General features: G+C 47.6%; 1 protein-coding gene across 1 annotated transcript in view; it reads right to left on the reverse strand.

Annotated features, from left to right (window-relative positions):
* JARID2 (jumonji and AT-rich interaction domain containing 2) overlaps window positions 1-21,624 on the reverse strand; it is a 260,932-nt gene extending 239,308 nt beyond the window's left edge. The window contains exon 1 of the mRNA XM_077885784.1: window positions 20,997-21,624. Coding sequence (XP_077741910.1) covers window positions 20,997-21,041 — 45 coding nt within the window. The 5' untranslated portion in view covers window positions 21,042-21,624. The remainder of the gene's footprint in view (window positions 1-20,996) is intronic.
* Window positions 21,625-22,280: the final 656 nt, after the last annotated feature.

Here is a 22,280-nt window from a genome sequence, read left to right on the forward strand (position 1 = left end):
GCCTGCTTCTCCCTCTGCCCATCTTACTGTCTCTCTCTGTGCGTCTCTCATGAATAAATAAATAAAATCTTTAAAATAAAATAATAAAATAAAAATAAAATAAAAATAAAATAAAATAAATTTGGGGTCAAGCAATAGGCATGTGGGCCTTCCAGAGCAAGAACAAAGCAGAGGCTGCCACCCCTTATTACCATTTCCAGTAAGTGGAAAGACTGGAGCAAAGGTTTCATTACTGTCCACCACGCATCAGCCCCCACAGAGTGGGGAGGAGTTCCTGCTTCACATATGCTCACTGTGGCCAGACAGTATAAAAGACTAATTCCCCCTCCACAACTCGGGGGTGAAGACCTTAGAGATTCTGACCCAGCAGCGTTCTGGAAATGTATGTCACTGTGCAGTCCAAGGAACCAACTTTCCCCGTGCTGAACCCTCAGGTGAATGGTCCCAGGTAACACAGCAACACCCTAAGGAATGTAGGTAAAATACACGGCCCTCTGGGGATCAGCATGCACCTGGCCCAGTCACCTCCCATCTCATCCAGATGAATGTAGTGACCAAGGGCTGTCAGGAGAGTGGCCAGGAGGCCCTGTGAAGTCCTCCGTGACAAGACCAAGGTGAAATCCTATTCTACAACCCACCCGACTCCTGAAGTTTTTGCACAACAGCCAAGGCTCTCTCCTCCCACTGTTCCAACAGCATGGGCTGACACCAGTAAACCAGAAAACTCAGGAGACCCAGCAGAGTCCACTCCCAGGGCATTCTGAGTCTGCCTACGTGTCACCATCAACCTGGCGCAAAGCCCCCCCGTTCTACTGGAGTATTTCACAAGCAATGCCCTTCCTGGGGGGCAGCGGTGTCCAGTCTGGCACCCACCACCACTTACAGCTGGCTGGTTAGGATTCAGGTGCTCCTTCCCCAGCTACTGGCATCCCCAGACCTTTTGTTTCCCCTCTTGAGCCGATCTCTGAGCCACCTCTGGGTGGGAAAAGTGGAGGCACTCAGCTCTACACTGGGTGCTAGTGACCAGCTGGCCTGAGATTTTTTTGGGGAATGGGTGGAAGACGCGGAGGTCAGAATGATACTCCAGGAAGTTCAGGCTCTCTCTGGACACATTTTTTACATTCAGAGCAGTGAGCTCACCATCTCTCCCTCCCAACAGCCCAGAGAACAACTTAACTAATAGTCTACCAAGCAGCAGGCTGCAGCATGTCACGGTCTAAGCGACACTGGTGTGTGGGTGTGCAAGGGAACGCCTGCCATGTGAGGCGGCACACACACTAAAGCACCTACTCTTTGCTCAGGGAGGCACATGCACCCCATTGTATAGTGGAGAACACGGAGGCTGGCTTTAAGTTGAGGCCCAGTGAGTTTCTGGGGCAGTTGGCTGGTTAAGTGGCAGGGAGGACATTCAGTGGTCCACCAACACCCCATTTAGAGCAGTGAATTATCTAGGAGGCAGGCGACTGAGGGTCCCTAGGGGTCACAAGGGGACATTCACTTGAGTCAACAAACACACACACAATCACTTGGCTGTGTATGCAACAGAACTGTTAAAAACACAAACGCAATTCTTTCAAAACAAACTAAAACAAGAACACGCTGTTGCCCCAGGACGACTCCAGAAAAGCAGAAGGGCTTTGATCAAAGATTCCATAAGCTGGAAATCTACGACAAGCACCCCAGCCAGGAAGAAACAGGCTGGGCACGTGACGTTTCCCCAAGTGCAACCAAGCCCAGCTACTGCAGAACAATGACCGTGACACTGCTGCTTCCTTCTGAGGCCCTACAAATTAGCCTCTCCCCCAGGGGGAGGGGATGCTGAGCACACTGCCTGCTACTACTTCCCTTTTCACTCACGGCTACTGTTCCAGGGTGTGTGTGTGTGTGTGTGTGTGTGTGTGTGTGACATGAAGACAGTTAAAAATCTGAACTGATATTTGCATTTGCTCTCTGTTGACGTTTATGGGAAGTAAGAGTTAAATTATACTTGCCCAACCTCTCCCCTCAAAAGAGCTCTTTCAAAAGTGAGGCCATACAGGGACCCCCCAAACTCTGCTTAATCAGCACAAATACCACATGGGATTCATCAGGCCCACATGTCCTCTTGTGCTCCAGACAATCCGTAGAGTAAAATGTGGAGACATAAAGGAATTAAGAAGAGTGTGTGTGACAGTGAGTTGAGGTCTGCAGCTGGTCAGTACTGACCTTTTATTTGGAGACGCTGATTCTCATGCCATCCTTTTTATGACTATGCGAGAGCACTTTGGGACATTTCCAGCCAGGAGAAAGGAAGCACCATTATTTACCACCGCTGGCTGAAGAGACCTGACAAGCTCTGCTTTTAAAACCTATACAGACTGGCCGCCACCACTTCCACCGCCCGCCAGATTTCCAAGAAGCAGGACTTTTGGAAAAACCCATGAGGGGATAAAGAGGCTAGAAATAAATCAGGGGAAGCTGGGACATCGCCACACAGTCCTGTGAAAGATCACGTATGCATGTTTATTTTTTTTAAGATTTTATTTATTTATTCATAGAGACAGAGAGAGAGAGAGAGAGGCAGAGACACAGGCAGAGGGAGAAGCAGGCTCCATGCAGGGATCCCGACATGAGACTCCATCCCAGTTCTCCAAGATCACACCCCAGGCTGCAGGCAGCGCTAAACCGCTGCGCCACTGGGGCTGCCCACATATGCATGTTTAGTTCCCAAACACACGCTTGCCCAGCCCAAAGGGGACTGGACATGCTGCTGTGGCTACACCAAGTCTCTGCAGGAAGGGGTCAGCAGATACTGCAGGACCCTGGGTGGGGAACACTCCCTAACTGGCTGGACAAGGAGTTGTCCAGTGGGTCACTCTGCAGCCAAGAAGTAGCCTTAACTTCCGTACCCATGGGGAGAAATGAGGGCAGTTCCCAAAGCATTATCCCTTGGCAAAATAAATCCCACAGAGCAGAATCTAGAACATTACTGCACAGATATCTCAAGTCCCAGCTGCCAACCCCATACCATACCTAGCTGGGGCTGGGAAGTTGATTAAGGCCTTAAAATTCAATTACGATTAAAATTACTCTAAATAACAGACTAAAAACAAACGAATGCAAACCTAAGCTTAGGGTGGGGGACCTACAGGGACAAGAAATTCAGTGCCCTCCCCACTCCCACCCCAGACCTTGTCCAAAAGAAGGTCAGTCCCACAGCACTGACTGGAGCAGTGGCTGAGCCGGATCCGACCAACATGACAAGGACAACCAACTGGTCCTGTTCCTTGGTCTTGTGCTTCTAAAGGGCAGTCAATGTGCCAACTATTTTAAAGCTCCAACACACTAATTCTGTAAACAATAATGGCTGCAGCCTGCACGCTGCACACTGCAATGGATTCCTCAACTTGGCCTCATCACTTATGCAGCTGATGAAACAAACACTGACAGCTTTTTTGCATTTGTAAAGGCCCCACAGCAGCTGTGGTGATCCCACCATAGAGCAATGAATTAAGCCTGAAACCCAGCTGGGTCTGAACAGAAGCCCTTTCTGCACAATACAGCAAGACTATCATTGTTAACCTAGGCATTATTGGGAAATATTCTGCATTACATTATAGGGCAGTTCTAACTCAATTCTTAAAATTAGCTCTAATAAGCAATTTTAGGAGGAGGGATGTGGCGTTTCTTTTGAAACCGCACAAGTATGTGTATAGGTCGTAGGTACACCACACAAAGGCAGCTGGGCAGAACAGGACACAGATTTCCAGTTAAACAATGCAAAGTCTAAAATAGTAACTCCTTCTTAGATATTCATACACACGCACACACACTCACTCATGCTCACACCTACCTTCTAAATTGAGGGAGGTATCTTAACCTTGCCAATTCTAGGCAGTTTGGCCACTACAAAGAAACTCCCCATTGGCTGAGCCGAAGCAATGACCTGAGCACTTGAGCACAAGAGTCAATCTGGGACAGAGGGCCATACCAGAAAAACTGGTGTGAATAAAAACACGATTAATACCATGAGTCAGGGGCAGCCTGGGGCTCAGCGGTTTAGCGCCGCTTTCAGGCCGGGGTGTGATCCTGGAGACCTGGGATCGAGTCCCAGGTCAGGCTCCCTGCGTGGAAGCCTGCTTCTGTGTCTGTGTCTCTGCCTCTCTCTCTGTCTCTCTCATGAATAAATAAATAAAATCTTAAAAAAAAAAAAATACTATGAGTCAGGAATGCTTCTGACTTAAACTGAACTTAAACACTATGCAATAAATAAGATTCCAAAGGCCGAGACACACTGGTCCTCTGGCTTCCAATCATAACAAGGAACTTCAACGTAAGGCACAGATGCTGGCTCCTCCAGTGAGGAAAGGCTTGGAACACACTCGGGCTACGCGACTTTTTCAGGAACCCCCACAGCCCACCCCCACCATTCCACCCCTCTTCTCTTGCCTCACAATTTCTCTGAATGCTTAAGAATCAGCAAAAAAATGTTCCCATCTCAAAGAAGAGACCAAGATCATTGCAACAATTCACATCAACGTGGATAAAATATATCCGGTACATAGACATCAAAAGGAAACATGGCACTACCCCTCCTCCTTAAAACAACTCCCATTTCTTAAAGGAGTTCATGATGAAGAACCTTGGAAGCACGTTTTTTATTGAGGCAAAGCAGGCTTGGAAAGGCCCAAAAAAATCGGGGAGAACTTGTAGGTAGACAGTGGTTCTATGCTCCAAGGTGTTTTACCAAGATTAAAAAAAAAAAAAGTTAAAACATAACCACAAGAAAGTCAAAACTGAATGTAAGGCCCGGCACCAGTTCCTCCTAGTCCTTCCTCTCACAGAGAAGGTTTTTAGTCTACCCCTTCCAAAACTCTATGTGGATCTGAAAGATCCACAAGTACAACCAAACACACCTAAGCACCCCCATAAAGTAAAATTTGAAGTCCCACTTGTTTTCTCACATCTAAGTGGAGCATACATGGTTCTAGCTTAAACTTGTGTGCACGGTGTTTACAGTTTGCAAAGGAGGAGAGGAAGACAGACCCTTACACAAAGGGTGGCAAATCAGGAAAATGAGAACCCCAGTCCCCACAGGCAAGGCAGAGCCCAAGACAGGGAGAGCCCTTTTCAGATGAAAAGAATACACAGGGGCTCAGGGACAGAAGCTAAGGGAATTGCTTAGTGGGTTAACTAAATAAAGAGCAGTAAATCAATTTAGTCATGAATGGGTTTGATGTGCAACGTGTTCTAACTTATTTCCAGAGAAATGCAAACATCACCACGTCCCACAAAAACCTGCACACAGATGTTCACAGCAGCATTATTCATAATAGCCAAAAGGAAGAAAACCGCCCCACACACAAATGTCCCATCAGCTAATGGATGGATTCGCAAAATGTGGTATGCCCATACAGGGAAATACTATCCAGTCATAAAAAGGAATGGGAGTACTGATTCATGCTACAGCATGCATGAACCTTGAAAATGTACACTAAGTGAAAGAAGTCTGTCATGAAAGGCCACATAGTGTATGATTCCATTTATATGAAAAGTCCAGACAGAAAGTGGATTTGTGGCCGCCAAAGACCACAGAAACTGGGATGGTATGTGGGGTGACTGTCAGTGTATATGAAGTTTCTTTTTGGAGGTGATGAAAATGTTCTAAAACTGATCATGGTGATGCTTGCACAACTCTGAATATACTAAAAAAAAAAAAAAAAAAACCACTAGATTGTTAAGGGGGGGAAAAAATCACATTCACATCCAAAATCACTCAGGGAAAAGACTGAGATGCTTAAAATGCCTTCCGTCTTGAACTACCACTGAAACGCCAAAAGAAAAATAGTTGATGAACTGCCAAACAAACTGGAATAAGTTGGAGATGTGAGAGTTTTAAAAAAAGAAAGGCTAAAATGGGCTGACACTTTGCTAAAGATACAGCAGCAAAGGACAACAATGTGTGCCAAGAATATATATATATATATTTTATATATGTATATATGTAAAACGTTGTAGTTTAAACTTAAAAGTGCACTGAGGGGTAACCTAAATCTCCCCAAAAAATAACAACTGCAAATTTAGGCTTCCTATTCCCTCCCAACCCTCTCCCCCCACAACCCCAAGCTATGCTACAGGCTTTAATTAAAAGCATGTGAGTCTACCATTTAAATATATTTACTCAATGCCAGTGCCTACTCAGACAAGTCCTTTCAATGACTTTTAAAGCCATCTTTGGATTCATAAGTTGGGTAGGAAGCAGAGAGGAGGGGACTCCAGAAGTAAATTAGGCATTATTTATCAGCTTTACAGGTCTTTCAACACAGGCAGGGAGGATTATTTGCTGTTGATGGTAGGGAAAAAAAAAAAAAGCAACCATGAACCACCATCCAAGGCCCTCCCTGGCTCGTATATAATGCCTGTCCTGAGGAACAAGTACTTATGCCTGGGCAAGGTGGTTCTGTTCTTTATTGAGATGACCTCCACGTACAAATAGAATAAAAGGACTCCTCTTACAATAGGTACCACGAAGGGTCTTCATTTGTATTAACAACTGTAAGCAAACAATGTTCGGCTGTAAAAGCTTTTGCAAGTCAAAGATAATGGCCTTCCTTGGTAAACTGACTGTTCTTTATAATCATCATTATTTATACTCCCAAGAGGCTTTGCCTACTGCTCCAATAAATTCTGGAAAAGAAATAGCATGACAACTTCAGCAAGTCTCATAGAAGGAGGAAAAGAGAAAAGGCGGGTTGGGTAGATGATGTGTCTCATTTTGGGCCATGTCAGCCCTTGGGGCAGGGAGCTCATCGCTTAATCAGAGCGTGGAGCAGAATTAGGAGAGAGACAAGATGACCACTTTTTAGGTTCAGATATCCCCCTCCCTCCCCAAAGTCCAGATCTATGCTCCCTGCCTCCCAATGCTTTCCTGCGCACCAGGGCCAGAAGAGAACCTGTTTAATAGCATCATTAGAGTTTTGATTTATCACAAGTACAAAAGAGTGTGTTTCTCATCTAGACAAGAACGTGGTGTAACATGAAGCTTTGCAAGTCCGTATCTGTAGCAAGAGTTTCTGCAGGACTAATTGATGGTGTTTAGACAGTGCTGGGGGGGGGGGGGGGGGGAGAGGGTGGTACGGACGGGCCAGTGGATTGAAACAAGTCTTCCCCAACCTCTCCCCCAACCAGGAAGACTTGGCCGGTGGCTCAGATACGCCCAGAGCTCAGACTCTCCAACAATCAGGCAAGCCAAATGTGTTCCTTATTTAAAGGAGGTTTCCTTTCACTCTGTCAGCCACCTTTCAGATTCCAGCTAAGTTTAAACCACAATGGTTTGGAATCCTAACAGTAGTTTTGAGGATTACGATACAGAACGGGTATTTGAAAACATTTTTAAAGACACAGGACGTTGAAATCATGAGCTAACATATACAGATCACTCCTCCCACCACCCTCCCCGGTCCCAAAGAAGGTCATTATTAAATCCAGACCCTCCCTGGCCTCCTGCACTGTGGGGAAAAAAAGTGATAAACCGTACAGGCATTTAAACAGAAACCTGATCTCTGCCACTCAAGGATGTTACCACCGCTGGGGATTACTTTCATGCATCTTTAAAATTCTTCCAGATTAAGAGTTCTGTCAAGGTGTCAATACCAATATTACTTAACAAAACTCGCCTTTAATTAAAAGTTTTAGCTCAAGTTTTCAAAGCGAAAACAAAAAGCCACTGGGCCTTAACACTGCTGGGTCAAGAGAGGGAAATGCTCGCGGCCCATGTTTTAACCTGGTTTTCACTCTTTTACATTTGGAAAGCGAACTTTTGTCGGATCAAAGCAAAAATTATTTTTGCTCCCAGGATGACTGCTCATTATGGCCTTAAATCCTTTTTGGAATGAGGTGTGGGATATATAAGTAAATATATAAAATAAACATCCTTCAAAGAAAGGGCAACCTACTAGGAGTCCAAGCCAAAAGGCCGCAGGGCTGGTAAAACTGAATGTTATAACCAGGCTAAAATAATCAGGCTCAGTAATGCTGTTTTCCTGTCCCCCACCCAGCTCCTCCAGCCTCATTCCTAAATCAATGCACAGGAATGGCTCTGTAGAGGGCCCCACCAAACATTTCAGGCTTTTCAAATGTCCACTGTTCATCTGTCATCAAAGGCAGTTGGCCTTTGCCACTGGAAATGATCGCTAAGAAGAGGAGTCACGTGGCAAGTGCAGGGGACCGCATTTTGTGGTGTGGTGGCAGACGCATTTCCAACAAGCCAGCACAACCAAAGCCCTTCGAGGCACGTGAAAACCATGTGCTACCAATTTAACTGGGACTCCAGGGCCCGGCTCCTTATGCAATGCCTTCCTTCCATCCCCATTGGCTCTTTCATCCTCCAACATCAAGATGTTATTACAAGCCGAAAATAGAGCCCACAGAGCTTTAATGCTCTGGGCGGCCTGAGAATGGAAGAGGGGGCAATTTGGGTAAAACCAGTACACCACGTCTCTAAAGGGACGTCTTGACTAAGGAATTATAAAGGAAGGAAAAGAGATTTATCCACAAGTGCTCTTTTAAACACCACAAAAAGTAACGCTGCTTCTTAGCAGCCCTGTGACACCACCTCATTTGCTGGGATAAGGAGGGGGAAATGCGTCATCCCAGCCACCAAGAAGTGTGTCCAGTGTAGCGCTCAGGCTGCATTTTTTTTTCCCGTAAATTCGGAAGAAAAACCAAGTCATAAAAGGAAAGTTCTGAGCACCTGTTTTATTTTTATTATTTTTTTCTTGAAGATTTATTTATTATTTGAAAAAGAGAGAGCATGTGCACACACATGGGGAAAGGGCAGAGGGAGAAAGGAGGAGAGAGAATCTCCAGCAGACTCCCCGTTGACCAGGGAGCCCCAATGCGGGGCTGGATTCCAGGACCCTGGGATCATGACCTGAACCGAAGAAACCAAGAGTCAAACACTTAGCCCAATGAGCCACCCAGGTGCTCCTTATTTTCATTTCTATCCTCTATCTCAAACAACCAGACACGCAATAATAAACAAGAAAATGCAGAAACACTATGTTCCCTCTTCAACCTTGAGGCTGAAGAATGACAGCCACAAAGACCTGTGGGACTCAGAACAATAACACGATCTAGATAACAGTGTATAAAGCACTTGACCTGGATTTTTTTTTTAAGATTTTATTTATTTATTCATGAAAGACACAGAGAGAGAAGGGCAGAGACACAGGCAGAGGGAGAAGCAGGCTCCATGCAGGGAGCCTGACGTGGGACTCGATCCTGAGTCTCCAGGATCACGCCCCGGGCCAAAAGTGGCGCTAAACCACTGGGCCACCTGAGCTGCCCAGAGCCACCAGGGCTGCCCACTTCACATGGGTTCTACCTCTTCCAAAGTGACCCTGAGATCAGAGGTGTAATTCCCCCCATTTTATAGATGAAGAAATGAAGACTCAGGTAAAGGGACTTGCCCAAGGCCACCTGCTCTCTTCCCTGTATTTTGCAGCCCTGCTGTCAACTGACATAAAAATTTTCCCAGGACGAGGACGATAACCTTTTCCCCAACACCTAAACACCTAACATGGTGCCAGAGCATAGCAAGCAACCAGAACATACCAGCTGTATTTAACTGGACCGTCTGCCAAGCCAGAGCCCAACGGGGCCTTTGCAACTGCAAAGCCCACCCCACTAACAAGACAGAAATCACATGTGAAAACAATGAGATTCCAGGTCATCTTCCAGCATGTCAATCCTCACAAAAAGGCATTTCATAAACAGAAAATACGTGATTGTACCAGTATACATCCTCTCCTCACCCTTCACGGCCACAGTCATTCTAACATTGTGTTGTGTCCTTAGCGCAATTTTGTTCTACAAAGTGATTTCACCCATCTTATTTCGTTTGGTTTGAAAGCCCTGAGAGAAGACAAGGAAAGAAAATAGAAACTTAAACAAAACCCATCTGACATCTTTACTACTCATTACAAGGGCCTGGATTGGTTTCTAAAAGCCAACAAAACAACCAACCCGCTGGCTTCACGTGCACTACCTGTGGGACTGTAATTTAGTACAGGCTTTCTCCACGAAAACAATGTAGGAACAGGGTTCTCAGGGTAAACAGGAGACACTTCTGGGGTGCCTGGGTAGCTCAGTCAATTCAATGCCCAACTTGACCAAGGCTCAATTTTGATCTCAGGGTCGTGAGTTCAAGCCCCACTTTAGGCTCCACAAGGGCCTTGTAGCCTAATAGCAAAAAAAATAATAATAATAAAAAAAGGCACTTCTGAGCCAGTAATTCCACTTTGAAGAATTTGAAGTGAAAAGATAGAGAAAACATCCTGGGCATGGCATTTTGCACAACAGGCACCACCAAAGCAAAAAGGCCACCCAGAACAGGCAGGTCGAGTAAACTGTTAGAGAACAACCAAGTAACCCACAGCCATTAAAAATAATAATGATGTAGAATTGTATTTTGATAATCGAGATAAGATATAAATGCAAAAGGCACATAACAATGTCACACAGGAGCATGCGCCTACACACATCAAACTACGTATCTATCTCCGCAAGTGCAGGAATGCCTGGTATGCAATTGCAATGGTTCTTATCATTTGTAGTCCTTCAGCTGAAGGTCTTATAAAGCAAAAAAGTCATTTTCAAAATGGGACAATTACTACTGGCATATAGGTATGGGGCTGACATGGAGAGCTTACTTTCCGCTGAAAATGAATCAGGTACGGCAGTTACCATGGATAACTGAGAAGCTACCTGGAAGGAGGATCTCTGAAACACTTGTCCAAGAAGAGTAACAGCCTTCTGCTGTACCGGGGGCTGGATTTCACGCCCTAGCTGGGTCAGTCACTGACAAAATGTGAGACCCCAGGCAAGTCACTTAACAGAGTTAGATATCTCTGCTTCCTCAGCTATGCGATTTCTGCATCTCCTTCCACTAGATCCATACAAATCCCCTCCCATAACTAGGGGATATCTGACATACTCCAAAAGCATCATTCAACTCAACAATGGACTTCCTCAGCTGCACACTCCCATAAGATCCGGCCCCTCCCCTTCAGGGGCTAAGAGAAAAGGAACAGGTAAACAAAGATTCCAGTGCCTAGAAGTAGGTGTAAGGAGTCAGGCCGACAGAGAGAAGGGGCTTCATCCCGCCTGGCTGGAGGAAGGGGTGGCCAGCTGTCCAGCAAGGCCTCAGAAGGGCCAGGTAGGGCTCTTCAGGCAACCCACTCGAGGAACCAGGACGTGCAAAGGCTAAGGGCTGGGTTCCGCTAAACCAGAACAGGTGGCCGGATAGGCCCGGGGCCCAGCAAGAAGGGCTTGTCATGCTGTCCTGACACACTTGGTTTAGATTTATTCCAAAAGCCACAGGGAGCCCATGAAGGATCACGACCAGATTTTCAATTTCAAGGATTATTGCTCCAAGATCCCAGTTTAAACATCTTTGGTGAAACGTCTTTGAGCACAGATCCGGGGCCACTCCAGTCTCAAGGGTCAAATCTGTGCCTCCAGTTCACCACCCAGACGTGTTTGGATGACACAGAGTGCTTCATCAAACAGAGTGGGGGTGGGAAGAGATTACATCAAAATGGACTTATTCTAAAGCTACTCATTTGGTTTATTAAGAGGCCAAGTATAGAATTCATTTGACTCATTTATTTCTGAGTCAGCTAGGAAGGCTGCCGGCAGGCCCGATGTCTCCAGGTTGGTGATTTCCAACTGTGTAATGATACCTTGACCATTTGTGCAGGCGTATGCAATTTACAAAGTGCTTTCACATCAAAAATCTCACTGGCTCTCCCAGTAACAAGCCCAAGAGGTGGATGAAACAAGTTTTCCAGATGAGGAAGCAGCTCGGTGAGGTTACGTGGTGTTCCCAAGGGTCAGATGCCCAGTGTAGCACAGGACCCAACCTTGAACTCAGCTCGCATCCCCAATCCTGTCCATTACCACGGCTTATCTGTTATGTTCATGACTGAGCCTAAGCCTGTGAATCAAATCTAAGGCACTGCGTTACTGCGGCCCACGTACTAATAGAAAGGCATATACACAAAGCACAAGACGCTCCAGATTTTAATCATGTCCGTATCCGAGAGCTGCTTCACAGAATGAGCATACATTCAGTAGCCCTCATTCTGCAAACCTATGGAAGGAATAAATGCAAGAAACACATGCTCAGCCCTAATCCCTGCTCATTTCCTCCTGGCACCTGTTTCTGCCCCCACAGGCACCAAACACTTTAACAGCTGGCAGAAATAAGAACCAAGAGATAACCACTGTAGATCAAGTCCTCACCAAAATTGTGCTTAGGAAATAACAGAGAAAGAACCACCCAGATTTTTAAAAAGAGCAATAAAAGAGGGCACCAAAAGGTCTCCCACACTCTCCTGGATCATTCATTCACAGCAAACCAGAGGGTCTCCTGATGGAAAACAGACACAGACACACACACCACCCGTCTCGCTGCCCCTCACCCCCCAAAAACAATAGTGCTGGGAAAGGAAGTCCTGCTCCTACTGCAGAAAACAGGTGTGTGAGGAAAGAGCTGCACTGGGAGGATAAAGGAGCAAAACTGGCTATATTTTGTTAAACCTTCTAGGATTCCTGGTAACCAAACAGTGCCGCTGATGACATTTCTGACATTTCGATGCTCACTGGCCTTCCTCTTCATGGGTGGTGGGGCTTGACAGACTTACAAAATTAGAACTTAAAATCCAATTTAGGCCTCTGAGGCAGCACCAGCCCTCAAAAACAGCTCTCAAGAACTTCAACCAGTAGGGTTCCCCTTTCTAACACCCTCATACATCCTATGAATACGAGTAATTATGTATAATGTTCCCATTACTCATGCTGCCTCATTAACATATCTGGGCAGCTTTTGTTTACCACAGGGCCCGGACCTTGGTGAGGATGAGGGCCAATGATTGCCCCAGCGCTGCCCCCCCACCCCACCCCACCACAGTCCCATAAGCAGCAAAGGCAAGGGCAACAATACAAGGAGGAAAAAAAAGAGAGAGAGGATCCAATTTGTGACAGCCCCTGCGAAGAAAGCAGGTTCCTGCAGGTTCTCAGAAGCCTGGAGAGCTAATGTGGCCCAGCCGGCCCTGGCCCTAAGATATCACCGAGACAGTGGGTGGGGACACTCACAAAAATATAGAGTACAAACCAGTCAGTCCCAAAGGGTACTGGGATCTCAGCTCTTTTTTCCAATGAGAACTCAAGGAGACAGCCAGCTGGGGAAAGAGGGTAGCTCCACCAACTGGTGTTTAAAAAAACAACAAACACAAACATGTACTTGAGACGGATGCACTCCTTCTGTTCCAGGGACGCGGACAACCTGCCTTAACTTCCCCAACTTGCTTAAGCAAAAAACCTCTCTGAAGCCTGCCAAGAGCCCTTGTTGTGATCTTTTCTTCCCCTTTTTTGGGGTTACGGTCATCACTTCATTTTACCGCTCGTTCACCTGGACCAAAAAGTAGGAAAGAAATATGCAGTCTTTAACGTCCTGGCCAGTGTCTAGCTGCCTTGATTTTCTCTTCTGTAAAATGGACTCAAAAGCCTTTTTCTGGTGTGAACTCACTATGGAAACAAACGTGGGCGGTTATTTCCGAAGTGACTGGGCCTTCTCTTCACAATGCTTTCAGGAGGAGTGGGTGTTGTGTGGCCCATCTATGGTGTTTTCTACAATCCAAGCTCTTCCGGCACATTTCTTTAAACTTCAAAGAGAACCCCAGGAGAGATAGGCACCATTCTCACAAGATTAGCAAAACCTGTTGTAAAACAGTGTGGAAGTGGAAAGAAATCCAGATACCCGAGAGGCCCAGGATGTACTCCAACAGCTCCACTCAGGCGGGACCTAGACCTCACCCTATGGGATCTACTTCTGTAAAACACAGACCCTTTCTGATCCCAGGTGTCCTCAGAGAACAAGAGATGTATAGCCACCTGCAAGCACTGACAGGAACAGAAGTCCCGGAAGCAGGCAGGTTTACCTGACCATGAGCCAAGGGGTATCCGGCCAGCACTGCCACTTCCTCCAAGATTCAGCTCTACTTTTAGTGACTGTATTCTGAATCGGCAATGAATGAAAAATCCCTTATTACAAAGTGTGAGGCTGGGGCACCTGGGTGGCTCAGTCAGTTAAGCATCTGCCTTAGGCTCAAGTCATGGTCTTGGGCTCCTGGGATAGAGCCCCGTATCAGGCTCTCTGCTCAGCAGGGAGTCTGCTTCTCCCTCTCATCTCTTGCAGTTGTGCACATGCTCTCTCTAATAAATAAAATTTTTTAAATTTTTAAAAAATAAAAAGTGCGAAGCTGCCAGAAGGTATGGTATTAGCTGAAATCCCAAGAAAGATAAAAAGGATGAGGAAAAAACCTCACTCCGATGGTCTACAAAAAAGCAGACAAACAGCAGTACCAAAGTCATCGGAGCTCCCACCTCCTGGGATGAAGGAAGTCTGCAATCATAAGGCAGATCAGGAAAAGATGTTGGAGCCAAAAAGAACCAGAAAAAGAGAGCTTGGAGACTGGCTGAAAAAATACCTGAGACTGGGGGGTCTGGAAGGAGGCAGGTATCAGAAGTTACCTCCTGGAGATAGAAAGAAACAAAAGATAATTGATTCAAACTAAGAAACTGAGATTCAACTGGTCTCCTTTCCGTTAAGGGGTGGGTTTAAGGATTTGAAATGGAACAAACCTTCAGCAAAATCTCCTAAGTGACACACAATAATTAAGGTTGCTGGATTACAAGATACAAGTTTCTGAACTCCGAATAAATTAGGTGTAAAATCCCTAATCTTTCTGCCCCCTACCATCCAGTGAATGACACAACTGTTTTTTTTTTGTTTTTTTTTTAATTCTAAAAGTCATACAAGTTGCCTCAGTAGGGCCTCTCTAAACTGAGCCACATGTCACCTATGCTGCCCACATGAACTAGATAGGGAGTCTGCTCTAATACCTGGGGATTAGGTCTAAACACAATGGAAATGCTCTTAATCAGAGGCCAGAGGGACCAGAAAAAAGCTGGTTAGCTCATGTAAAGTCTGTCAGCTGGGAAACCTAAAAATCCATATAGATTTTGACATTCTGACCTAAACACCTAAATGTATTTTTAAAAACAGATTTGTTGAGAATCCCAGTGTTTCATGTTATGCTTTTTTGGTGTTTGTTAGGAAGGGAGTTTGGGCAGGAATGAAGTTCGGTTCTTAAAAGGTAATCACTAGCAAAGCAATGCATGTACACAAATCCTTAAGATTTTTCCCCTAGTCTTTTAAGTGACGGCCCCACATCTAATTTAACAGTCTGATTTTTTTTTTATTAATTCACTTGATTTATCAAGTGTTCCCCAAAACCGCCAACTTAAAAGTTTTCATAGAGACCAACTCTCAAAAGAAAAAAAAAAAGAGAGAAACCAACTCTTTCCGCATTTGTTCAAAGGTTTACATAATATTCAGCTGTAATTGCAATAATAAGTCTAACTGGAATAACCTGATTTGGAAACAAACAACTGACACTTGGCAAGCCTTCAATGGGTGGGAGCCAAAGGGGACAGAGGCACACACACCGCAGGGCTACCCACGGGCCGGACGTCTTATTGGGGTATTATAGCCAGGATATTCTGCAGCCAACAGAGCAAGTAGGTTGGATAGGTAGAAGATGGCTCTTAGTAGAGCGGTTATGTAATCCCGAGAGACTCAGAGATGGACCACTGACAGTAGGATTAGAACACTGCAACAGGGGCTCCTAGCTACTCTATCATGGAGCACACGACTCAATCTCCTGGTCAGGAGTTTGAGTCCCACCTCTCGTAGAGATTACTTATAAATTCTTGAGACACCTGGGTGGTGCACTCAGTTAAGCATCTGACTCTTGGTTTGGCTCAAGTCATGATCTCAGGGTCAGGAGATCAAGCCCCGCCATTAGGCTCCACACTCAGCAAGGAGTTCTGCTCAAGGTTCTCTCTCCCTCTCCCTGTGCCCCCCTCTCTCCCGCACTCTCACGCTCTCTCAGATAAATAAATCTTTGAAAAATAAGTTCTTTTTGAAAAAGAACAATGGAACTCAAAGTCTAAAAATGAAATTTCTTACACTGCAAAACTTCTTAACCATTTAGATAAAAATGTCAGAAACCTGGGTCTTAAGAACCTCATGATCAAGGGCAAACCTTAAAAATACTGCAGCGTGGCCTTTACCAAGTATTTTAAAGTACTAAGGGCTTCATATGGAACTTACGTGTGTCGTCTTTGAAGGGACAAAAATAGCTCCATTTGAACACAACAGACACAAGTTATGTACTCCTTCAAAAGATTTTCTCTTTCTGAAGGAGAAAAGTTTAAATAACCTTTGGAGCAGGGTATATATTAACACTGGAGTTATTTCCAAGGCACTTGGAAGTGCATCAGTAGCCCCCAGCTCAGCAACAGTAACTGGTGTGACCTACTATAAGAAAAGAAACAGCCATTACACCATCTGAATTCCAATTAATTTCAGGTGGCTATTTGGGCCAATGAGACTATGGAAGACTTGCAAGTCAGATGAAGTAATCACAGATTAATTATTACAGTGAAGTAATAATCACACAGGTTAACAGTAACTCAAATTGATTATTTGGGGACATAACTTTTTTCATTTTAAATTTATATGACACAGTTTGGACTCTTGACAGTCTTCCCTCCAAAATCTCTCCATACATTAATAGCTGCTCAAGAGATGCCTGGGTGGCTCGGTGGTTGAGCATCTGTCCTTGCTCAGGTCGTGATCCTGGGGTCCTGGGATCAAGTCCCGCATCAGGCTCCCCACAGGGAGTCTGCTTCTCCCTCTGCCTATGTTTCTGCCTCTTTCCCTGTGTCTCTCATGAGTAAGTAAATACAATCTTAAGAAAAAAACAAAGTAAGAAAAAAAAATAGCTGCTTAAGTGCCCCTGCCCTACACTCACATAACAAAGAATCAAGTTTTCCACTACTAGACAGAAAGACGGCCAAGTAAATAGTGCAGGAAAGGAAAAATGTAGCAATTAAATGTCACGTACAAGGCTTTTGGTTTTTTTTTCCCCTCAGAACTGTGAAATAGCCCAATTGGGTATAAAGGGGGGGGGGGGGAGGTAGGGAGAGGAGCTCATAAATCCTACCACTGTATTTTGCTGCACTTCTACTTTTTTCTTTATAATTTCACGTAATTGTAATTATAGTAAAGCCTGCTTTTGAACGTTATAACATGAACTTTTCCCAGTTTTGTTTGATCACTCTGCAACTTTTACATCAGACAATTAGATACTGAGAACTTTACAGCCTAGTGGTACAAACTCCCTGAGCTGACCTGGAAATCAAACTGGCAATTTGTTTTTCTGCTCCATGCACGACTCGTACGGTCGTGTGGCAGAGATTTTTTATTTCAGACTCCTAGGTTTAAAGCCTCAAAGATCAAATGGTTTTGAAGCCTGCGTATTATATTCGTTATTCTCCCTAGGAGTAACCCATCCGAGTGCAGTGACGGACGGAAATGGCAGAAAGCATCCATGGAGCCAGGACATGCAACGCTTTTCATCGTCCAAGTGGATTGGGGCTTTGGAAGCAAATGCTTCCAGTTGTTACTCAAGGTATTGTTGTGGGAGTTGTGCCCAGCACAATTAAGACGGGATTATATATCAATTTATGAGTTTCTCAAGGGTGCCACTGAGTATGAAATATAACCACCATGTCCCCCAAAGCCTGCCATCCACAATCCCACCCCCAAACTGCTTTGGGTAGACAATAAACTGAATGGCAACGCGGCAGGCATCTGAGGCTTCTGAGACCAATTGTGGAATATGTGCTGCCTTCCACCAGCTCGAGGAGACATACCCCCTGAAAGAGAGAGAAGATCTTTCACGCACATTCTCTCACGCACAGGATCCTTGCAGATAAAAGTTAGGGGCAGAGGCAGGTGTGTTACCTTTCCTATTTTCCAGAGGACTAAACACACTCAGATTGTGAGTCTCCTGTTCTAAGCGTTCAGAAGTACTAAGTCCAGAACACCCTGAGATTTAGTTCTCTCGCGCTCTTTCAAGAATATGTAGCCATGACAAGTCTTCCCTGGTCCATCCCTCCCACCCCCCAAAAATGATAAAAGCACAGAGCTGGCCCAGCGAAGGAGGAGCGCCACCGGCCTCCCACGGTGGTTGCAGGGCTCCCAGACGAGGGCCAGTTGCTGCTGAGCAGCATCACCCAGAAAGGCATCCCGCCACATCCCCCAGAGACACCCCAAATGCGACTTGCATCGACAAGGTGGCCAAATCCACAGCACAGCCTCTTGCAAAGCAAGCTTTCCCTGAGTAAAGTTTCCTTGCTTTTCTTCCAAGATGACAACGACCACCGTAGCAATGCCACACCGTCGGCAGACCTGCAAACAGAGGCGGCGAAACCCGTTTCTGCAGAAAGGAGGCGTCTCCTCCGCACTCGCCACCCCCTCCCAGGAACCGGAGAGGGGTCGGGGCGCCCGTGGTCGCGGGTCCGAGAGCTCCCCCCCAGCGCTCACCTGCAGGGCAGCGCCGCGTCCCAGGGCGGAAGGCGGAGGCCGGTCGCCGCCGCCGCCGCCTCCTCCTCGTCCTCCTCCCACGCCGCGGCCTCCGCGCGCTCCCTCCGCCCCCGGCCGCCCCGCCGCCCCGCCGCGTGGAACCTCCCGCCCGACTTCTGACGTCACGGAGGAGGAGGAGGAGGTTCCACCCGGGCCGTCCCTTTGTGACGTCACAATGACAACAGACCGGGCCGGGAGCGTCCGGGAACCCGGAGCAGCGCGGGGGGGAGGCGGGGGGAGAACCGGGGGGCGGGGAGGGGGCGGGGAGGGGGCGCGCTGACGTCTCTCGGCTTAACCTGTTGCTCTCGAGACGGCGCGGGAGCGGCGGGAGGGCGGGCAGGGCCGCGGGGAGGCGGGCGGGCAGGGCCGCGGGGAGCCGGCCGGGAGGGCAAGGGAGGGCCGCGGGGAGGAGGCCGGCCGGGCAGGAGCGCGGGGAGGCGGCAGGCAGGCCGCCGCCATGCTCGGCCGTGCGCGCGGCGGGGGGCGCCCGCTGCAGCTGTGCGCCGCCCCCGCCCCGCCCCTCCCCGGGCCCCGCAGGCCGCGCCGCCCCCGCGCCCCACCCACCCGCCTGCCAGCCCGCGCGGAGCCCCGGGCCCCGAGCCGCAGCCGCGGCCGCACCGCCCGGAGCCGGAGCCGGAGCCCGAGCCCGAGCCCGAGCCCGAGCCCGCAGCCCGCCCCCTACAGGCCGCGCGCGCGCCCGCCCGGCCCAGCCCAGCCCGCCGCGACCCCCGCGCGCCCTGCCCTCCCCTTCCCTCCCTCCCTCCTCCTCTCCCCCTCTCCCCGCCGCCCGCTCGAGCACGTCGGGCACTCGGGCTCCGCTCCGCTCCGCTCCCCCGGCGGCCGCAACTCGTGCTCTGCCTCCCGCGGCCGCCGCCTCCAGCCCCGGGCTCTGCGGCCGGACGCCGGGACACGACACAATCCCCTGACCGCCGGCGACAAAACGATCGATCCCACCCCACCGCGCTCCCCAGTTCCGCGAGGTCTGGGATGGGGTCGGGGGGGCGGCGGGGGCGGTTCTCGTCCAAGTTCTACCCCCTCGGCTTTGTGGCTGCACCCGGGGCGGACGAGCCCCGGAAAGGCGTCCGCGCTCCGGGGCGAGCTGGTCTCCATGCACTTCCTACAGCCCGACTTTAAACTAGTCCTTTGCATTCTACCCAGCCCTCTGCAATGCGGATGTATTTTAATTCTTAAATTCTTTGGGGAACAGCTTTTTAAGTTGGGCTTGATTATTTAACCTTGCATTTCTTTCATACTTGAAGTTTACGTGCCTAGATTAGAATCAGCCCTCGAGAAGAGGCATTCGGCTTTTTCATTAAAAATTTTTTTTTTTTTTACAAAAACCAGTGCCCCGAAGGTCATCTCCCATTACACACATCGCACTGCTCAAAAAAGGGAAGATATGAACCACCAATTTGTCCACTCGAGTTAAATAAAACTTTCTTATAACGTTGCATTATTCCCAGTGTAGGTTCATTTGGGCTTTAAAAAAAAAATGGGTTCTTTGATTTAAAGCATGCAGCTAATCACCGATCACTCGAGTGCATATTTGGTTAATCCTCCGTCCCCCTCTACCCACCCTCCCCCCAAACTTAAAAAAAAAAGCCATACACAAAACAAAAACACTCCCCATGCCAATCAAAACGTAGCTGTACTATGCACAAAACAAATTTAACTATCCCAAGCCATTTAAATCTCTGAATAATCACCCAATTTCAGAAGCCCGGTTAGCAGGGAGAATGTATTTGTAGTCACTTACACATGCATTCACATACCTACTTAAAAACATTAGCTATAGTGTAGGTCTTTCCCTCTTCCCCCCCCAAAAAAACTGGAAACCATGAATTTTTAAACAAAACCAGTCCCATTATTAAAGTCAATCCCAACAAATGCATTCGCTGTAACATGATTCCCAACTGGTTTACGCTGCGAACCAAATAAGCCAAAAACGACCACATACATTAAATTTGATGTGCCAGTGCAAGGAACAAGATCGCCATAATCGGACCCTCGATTGCAACTTAAAGGGTTTCCAACACACCCTCGTTACACGATTTCCCAAATAACATTAATAATAATAACACAAGCTCATTTGCATGCAAAGTGCAATATGAGGCCAAATCCGCCCGAGAATGCAGTTTAGTTACATTACCGCAGCCCCCATAACCCCCCTCCCACTCCAAGCTCCACCAAAATCCCTAGCCTTTCATCTAAAACTAGATTATGGTTGTGTCATTCGAGGTCAATTTATTCACTTGAGGTATCGCTACACCAATCTGTTTTTTCATCCAAACTAGGCAGACACGACTTTGCCTGAAAAGCCCTTCTTCTGAAAAGAAAGAAGCAGCCTTATCGGACGCTGTGTTTAAAACCCTTCAGCTGCAGAATTATCTATAAACTTGACATTCACAGCCATTGCTTAAAACTGCAAGTCAAAGGATGTGTTGTTAAGAGCACTTACGTATTTCTTCTGAATGATATTCCTCTTGGGTCTTTCCTTGCTCATTCTGAGATCCAAATGCTGATTGCAAAAGGGGACAATTGCTTCATGAATTTAAAGCCGTCAGAAATTTGCAAAAAAAATATCCTGGTGGTTTTTTATTGTTGTTGGTGGTGGTGGTGGATCTTGTAATCCGACTTTTCTTCCTCTTCCCCCAAAGCCCGATTCGCCTTGAAATAAATCCGAAATTGGGAAGGAGGAGAAAAAAAAAAAAAAAAAAAAAGGAGCCAAAGACGAACGAAGCAAACAAAAAACAAAACAAAAAAAATTCACTTTAGTAAAACACTCATAATGGAAAATTTCCCCCGAAAACACACACACACACACACAAAAAAAAAAAAAAAAAAAAACCGACGCCCTTCACTCCCCCCCTTTTTTCCTCCAAAAACTACATCAGCGAAACGTGAAGGTCCTTAGTGTCTGATCTGTAGTTACATCTTGGAAAAGAAAAGGGAAAGATAAATTAAAAAAAAAAAATGTTGGAAGTCACGTTTGTGCTGCAGCAGCAGTGCGAGCAGAAGAGTCAACTCCGGCGGCGGCGGCGGCGGCGGCGGCACCACAGCGAGGGCTCGCCGAGTCTCTTTTTTCCAAGCCCCCGAACCAATGAGAGACGGGCTAGCCAGCCCAACTTTAAATGGACTCTGCTTTTATACAAGTTAGGGCTCCTCGGGCAATTCCCCGACGGACGCCAGCCGAAAACTCCCACAGCTGAGCCGCCGGGCGCCCGCCTCCTCCGGCGCCGACCGACCCCGGCCCAGCCCGGGCGACCCCCGCTGCCCCGTCGACTAGACGCCCGCGAAGCTTCGACGAGCCCTTCTCGGGCGACCCCTCAGGCGTCGCTCCCACGCCGAGCCTGGGAGTGGAATTGAGAGAGGCTCCCTAAGCCCAATGCATGGCACGCTCGGTCGCTCCACCTCACCCCCTTTTCCCCAGCTTGCCGCTCACCCTACGGCCGCCGCACGCCAGCCCCCGCCCCTGCCGTCGCGTCTACCTGCAGCCGGGCTGCTGGATACCAGTGCCCCAGGACGCCCGGCCCCGGGGAGAGCCGCCTATTCCCGGGGCACCTTAGAATGGTCCCCTTGATCTTCTGGAAGTTGTAGTCCCCCGACTACAAAATGGCTATGGCCACGGGAGCTGAGAACTACAATTCCCAGCCTGCCCCGCGAACCTGTCACTCAACTCCCCTCCCTCCTCCCCGCCCCCTCCCCCTCGCCGGCCCTGCCAACAAACGCTTGGATGTGTCCC

The sequence above is a fragment of the Canis aureus genome, chromosome 37 (genome assembly GCF_053574225.1).
Source record: "Canis aureus isolate CA01 chromosome 37, VMU_Caureus_v.1.0, whole genome shotgun sequence".
NCBI lineage: Eukaryota > Metazoa > Chordata > Mammalia > Carnivora > Canidae > Canis > Canis aureus.